Raw genomic sequence first — 6,024 nt, 5'->3', positions numbered from 1 at the left:
CTGGCACCGCGCGGCAGCCCTGGAGTCCTGGTGGGGGTGGGAAAGCCCTGAGGAGCAGGAGCGAGGACACACGTTCGGGCCCTCCAGGGGTACACCAGCCTCTTCTCCGACATGTCACTCAGCATCTCAGCGGTCACCAGGATGCCACTCAGACCCTTGGCCTCCTTGTGCCCTCCACAACTCGCATGGCTGAAGACCCCCAGGAAATGTGGTCCCAGGCCCCACCTGGCCCCACTGCCTCCTGGCCTCACACCGGGAAGGCCACGTGTCTCCCCAGTACCCCTGGCTGCTCCCCAAGGCTGGGCTCATTCGTCACTGCCCTCAGCATGGCCCCAGGGTGGGCAGTGCTGGCCCGGTAGGTGGTGCTGCTGTGGGGGCCCTCATGTGGCGGACACGCAGGCTAGGGTCGTCCTTACCCTCGACTCGTGTGGGCTGGGACACTGGGCAGGCCTCGGGCTGGCCTCCCAGATGCCCCGTCAGCTCCACTGCCTGCAGCAGGCAGGGATGGCCTGTGACTGCAGTCTCCTACCTGCGCTGACTAGCCGTGGCTTGCAGACAGAGCCCGTCCCTCCACTGTGCACCTCTTGTGGTCAGCCGTCCCGCGGTACATGGCTTGGTACAGTCGCAGACAGCACCCGTAGGCACCTGCTGTAGGTCCCCCACCCATCTCCAGTGCACCCGGTCTGGCTGGTGCTCGGCGGCACATCACAAGCAGGGCTTTCTCATTTGCAAATCCCCTCTGGATGACGTAGGGGTGGGGAGCCAAAAGCCTGCCTGACACTCCCTATGACAGCCCCACTCCCTGGGGTTCTGGGGCTCCCAGTCTGGGAGCTCCTTGGCAGAGAGGCTTGGACCGGCCCGATCATTCTGCCTGGAACTTAACCCGAGGGTCACTGGGTGGCCTCATGTTCCAGCCCCTGTGCCTGCAGCACCTGGGGGCTCCCCTACACGGCCCCTCCAGGCTGTCCCACTCTCCCACTCCTTCGCAGCTGATTTTGGGACTCACCTAGGGGTCTCCCTGCTGACTTCAGACCCAAGCAGAGCCCCCCCTTCCTTCCTGCACCGACTGTCCCTCCCAAGCCACATTCCGGGACCCCTCCCTGGGCTTCCCTTAGCTCTCAGCAGTGGTAGTGGCACAGTGTCCCCACCCAGTGTGGCCCTGCCATCCTCACCATGGCACGGTTGGCCACTAGCGGAGCCATGCCAGGTACTGTGTGCCCACCCCAAGCTCTGGGGTCCAGATGGGCTCCGACGGCCCCTGGACAGCCCCGTGACCTCCTCCCTCTCCTCCCTGGTTCATCCTCTGGCTTTGCCGGTCCAGCCTCCCCTACCCCAGCCTGAGAGCCCACTGCCTTCCTGTAGGGAATGTGCTCTGGTCCACGCTGACTCGTGGTGGCCTTGCCTTTGGCTCCCCATGCCATCCAGCCTTCCTCCTCTGCAGGACACCTTAGCCCGGACTGCAGGGTGCAGGGAGCGGCCTCTTCTGGTGTGGCCGGCTCCCACCTTCCCGGCTCCGCGCACCCAGGCAGGGCCTGTGGCATCCTCTGGGGCCGCAGCTCAGTGTTCCTCCTGTGCCTCCTTCTGTGGCTGAGTGTGTTGGCCCGGGTTGCCGGGACAGCCACAGGCCTCACCGTCCACCTGCCAGCCTCATCATGACCCTCAGGTCAAGAAATGCATGGCAGAGGGAACCAGCAGTTAGCGTAATGGCTATGTCGCTGGACTCCCACGTAGGCAACCACGGTTCGTGTCCCAGACTCGGTGTCGTAAAACTCATGCCAGGCGCATGTGCGTGCGTGCCCAAGATCCCAAGAGGAGAATGGAGAAGGGATTGTGGCGTGACCATCCCCCCTGGGGGGTGATTTCTCGCTTTCTGTCTCTCCGTCTCTGTCTGTCTGGCGAGTGCACACGCCCTATAGCAAAGACCTCTCAAAAAAAGAAAAAAAAAGAAAAAAAAAGAAATGCATGGCAGAGAGAAAAGTGCACTCAGGGTCTCAGAGACCATCACTCCCCGCCACGGCAGCCGTGGTCTGCGCCAGAGCAGGGCCTCCAATCCTGCTAGCCGTCGGGCAGTGCCCCCGCGGGGCCAGCCCCGGACAGCATGGCGGGTCCCTGGGCCCCGTACCTCATTTCCCAGCAGAGCAGAGACACACGCCTCGGAGGCATCGCAGATGGCGGTCAGGTCGTGGCCTCCCTCCAGGGCCAGAACCACCCGGCCGCCGGCCAGGCCCATCAGCTGCTTCGTCAGGTACCCGAAACCTGCAACGGAGTGGGAGATGCCAGTGGAGGGAGAGGGCGGGCGAGCACCAAAGCGCCAGACACTCAGTGTCCTCCACGGAAAGCCCGGGCCAGGGCTCGGCAGCATGCCCGGAGGAGCCACGAGGCCAGGTCTGGTGATGGCTTAGGCTCTGGGCAAGGACTAAGTTTTCCACGCTTCGACGACGAAGCAGCAGACCATCTTACTGGGGACAAGGCAGCACCACCTGCTCCAGCTCCCCGGACCGGGGCCACTGGGAACATAGCTAGGGTCACCACAGGTCTCTGGTCACCTGGTACGCTCTGCACATGCCTGGCCGTGCACATGTGCACACATGTACACATGACAGCGTCTACGTGCCCACATGGAACGTGCGTAATCCTCGTCTGAGGCATCTGGCCTTGATCAGGGGCCACAGCCTCTCGGGGCATCTCACCAGCCACCCACCGGGAGTGAGTGCCTGCAGGTAACAGTCCCACCCCTCGGCCAGGTCAGTTGACATGCGTTAGAGTGGGAGCCCTGTGGGAGCCGAGGGGTGCGATCACAGGTTCGCTGCCGCAGACTGGCTGGGGCTGGCGGGCCTGATCTGGAGCCCTGCGTCAGCTCTGTTGGGTGGAATGGCGATGCTGGCCTCGAGGATGCCGAGCACTGAGCGAAGAGGCGCTGTGGTAGCAGTGGCTGTCGGCCTGTGCTACGGTGTGCGGGGAGCGGTGTGTCCTCTCTTGGCCACTTTGGCGACCCCAGGCAGGCCCTACAAGGTGCACGCTGCCACCACCCCCAGACCATCTGTGGTTCCCAGGGAGCTGTGCTGTCCCTGCCACCTGTGCTGGGGGAGGGGCAGTCTGAGGGCCCCAGGCCCTGATGGAGTCACGGGGACCAGGTCTATGTAAGGGGTCCTCAGGCCACAGGGGTCCCTATTGCTCGGTGCTCCAATGCCAGGGTGCAGGCAGCCTGGTCTAAACCACCTGAGGGGCTGATGCCAGGAGGGCTCCATCTCCTATGGCTTCCTAGACGTCATAGCCACCGTGCAGGCTGTCGCCACTCCTTCTGCCTCTGTGCCCAGGTGAGCTTCAAAAGCTCAGGCCCGAGTCTGGGCTCCCTGCTGCCCGAGTCAGACGTGCTGCAGGCTTAAGGGCGACGCCATGGAAGGGCCCGTCAACACAGGTGACTCCGGGGAACAAAAGCCACTTTAGCTGGTGTTGGCCTTCCCAGGGGTAAGACCTGCTCACCCTGTGGCCCGGCACACTCCTGGTCCCCACTTCCTCGTCCTGGCCTGCTCTGTGCTCTCGGGGCCACGTGGGCGGACTTCCCCTCTGCTACTCCAAGGCCAGCACCCACTGGGCACAAGCTGCTCCCGGGAAGGTATGGCCACTTACATTTGGCAGAGAGGTTGTAGCCGCCGAGTGGCGTGGGGTGGCCCTCCACTGCGTCGAAGCCCGACGACACCAGCACCACGTCCGGGGCAAACTCGTTTGCGATCGGCATGACCACGGTTCTGCAAAGGGTGGACGCAGCGTTGGGGTCAGCCCAGACACAGCCAAGGGGGCTGCACAGACACCGAGACGCACGAGGTGCCCCCTACGCCGAGGACGGCAAGATGAGGGCCCCCTTTCCATCTGGACAGTCCTCCCAGCCCTGTCCCTGTCCTGCTGCCACCACCCTGCCCTCCCCGCCCAGCCTAGCTTCTTCCCGTCAGGTGGGCCACTGCCTGCCCAGTCAGGCTGCCCTAAAGGCCGCAACGCCCTGTTCCCCTGAGCCATGTGAGATAGGCACAGTGGCCTCAGCAGTGGGGCTTGGGGACTCACGGCTGTGGCCGCCTGAGAGCCAGAGCCCACCCCAGACTGCCTAGGGGGAGCCTGCCAGCCCCTCCTCACCCACCCGACGGCCACGCGTGTGGGTACAGATGGGTTAAGAAGAAATCAGGGACTGGGGTGACTCAAGGGAAAGATGATGACAACTTTAAGAGGTCAACTGCACGACGTACAAGCCACCGAAAAGCTGACGACATCGGAACGGGGACGCCCTGCTACTCGGGAAGTGGAAGAAATGCTGAGTGCAGAGCAGTCCTGCGGGGGCCCGGGGGCTGGGTCCTGACTGAGCCCGCCTTCCTGGACTCCGAATGACGCTCGCTGACACTCAGGCCTCACCCTGCGTGAGCGAGGTGGCAGAATGCTGGCCGTCCTACCCTGTGCACAGCAGGGGCGTCTGGAGGGAGGTGGGGGCTGGTGCCCTGACGCGGGCTGTGAACTGCACCTTCCAATTGGGCCTCGAAGCCTGGGTTGTCCGATTGCCCGTAGGCGCCAGGAGCCCCGCTGAGCTCCACGGGTGGCCTCCGCCGGAAAATTCTGCCATTTCCCATCGCCGACATCCTGCAGTCACCCCGCCAGCCTGGCCCCCACTGGACCACCGCTCTGCGTCCCCATGGCTCTCACATGGGGCTGAGGATCCCCAGAGCCTTGCTGCCCCCAGAAGGGGTCTGCAGGCCACCCCCGCCACGGCCACTCCAGGCCAAGGATGGCAAAGCTGGACTGAGCCCCAGCTTCTCTCTCATTCTTCTCACAAACAGCATCGTCCACTGAGCCAGGATAAGTACCAGCTCTGCTGAAAGGAGGGGCATGAGACTGCAGACCCGCTCAGGGCCAGTCTAGATGAAGTTCCGCTGGACACCTCCTTTGGGGGGGTGGGAGGACACACACCCAAGCCGACGCCCCTGCTGCATCTCTGCAGGATCTGCACTGCTGGGACTGCCAGGGGCACAGGCAGGGGACACCGGTCCCAGCACCCTGCAGGCCCCGAGCTCCAGCAAGAGGAGAGCACACGTGCGTGACATGGCCAATGTCATGGCTTCGTTCGGCCCACGCTGGCCCGAGGCCCAGCGCCATGCGCACGCTGAGGCGCTTGTATGATGTGTGGGCACAGAAGTCCCTGCGGCCTTGGAATGCCCGGTCGCCGTGGCTTTCTGTCGTGCAGGTCGCACAGCCTCTTCTGGAACTCTGCCACGGGTTGAGTAGGTCCTTTAACGGTCACGGCCTCTGTCCTGGGTGCTATCGTCAGGTGTGCCACGACACGCACTTCTCACCAGAGCTGGCTGTGGGCACCGTCGTCCGTGGCCACACAGTCTCTGCCCTGCAGTGCAACGTGGCTCAGTGCCAGCACACTGCTGCCCTGCGAGCCCACGTCTCCCCCTGCTGGACACCGGCCAGGCCTCTGTAGCATCTCTGTGCCCACTGGCCCGACGGAAGCACAGTAGCCTCTGAGGACAGGGCATTTGGACACCGGTGCAGGGCCTGCCTCTGGCCAGCAGCGGGACATGTCGTGGAGGGCAGGGTGGAGAGGCACCCTGGAATCGAGGAGTGCTTTAACCTCAAGAAGACACAGCCTTGTGTGGCGTTTGGGCCACGGACGTGGTTGCACTTCCTAAAGGCCTCCGCCCCCCATCTGCCCTGATGGAAGGTCCAGGTTCCTCAGCGGCAGCTGCCACAGCCCGGAGGAAGCCCCCCGCTCCGCCTCCAGCCAGCCTGTCGCTGCAGGGACACTAGCTTCTAACCCTTCCAGCGGGTTTTCAGGCAGTACGCCGTGACCATGGCCTTGGTGCCGAGTTTAAGCCAAGATCTTTACACAATGGCAGGATCAGCGCTAGGTGCTGGGGCCGTCTTCTGGAGCACTTTGGCAGCCGCTTGCGTGGCATGCCCGTTAGTTTTTTGACCCTCCAAAACAGTCCCGCTAAACCCTGATTAAATACACTTCACGCCAAGAGCGGTCCTGGGGGT

General features: G+C 63.7%; 1 protein-coding gene across 1 annotated transcript in view; it reads right to left on the bottom strand.

Annotated features, from left to right (window-relative positions):
* The window catches only part of HDAC4 (histone deacetylase 4), a 318,469-nt gene that overhangs the window by 13,457 nt on the left and 298,988 nt on the right, over positions 1-6,024 (bottom strand). The window contains exons 25-26 of the mRNA XM_027773229.1: positions 3,631-3,749; positions 2,123-2,256 (exon numbers count right to left, since the gene is read on the bottom strand). Coding sequence (XP_027629030.1) covers positions 2,123-2,256; positions 3,631-3,749 — 253 coding nt within the window. The remainder of the gene's footprint in view (positions 1-2,122; positions 2,257-3,630; positions 3,750-6,024) is intronic.

The sequence above is a fragment of the Tupaia chinensis genome, unplaced genomic scaffold (genome assembly GCF_000334495.1).
Source record: "Tupaia chinensis unplaced genomic scaffold, TupChi_1.0 Scaffold000332_1, whole genome shotgun sequence".
Taxonomy (NCBI): Eukaryota; Metazoa; Chordata; class Mammalia; order Scandentia; family Tupaiidae; genus Tupaia; species Tupaia belangeri.
The sequence above is the reverse complement of the archived record's forward strand: the minus strand, read 5'-3'. Positions and strand labels throughout refer to the sequence as shown.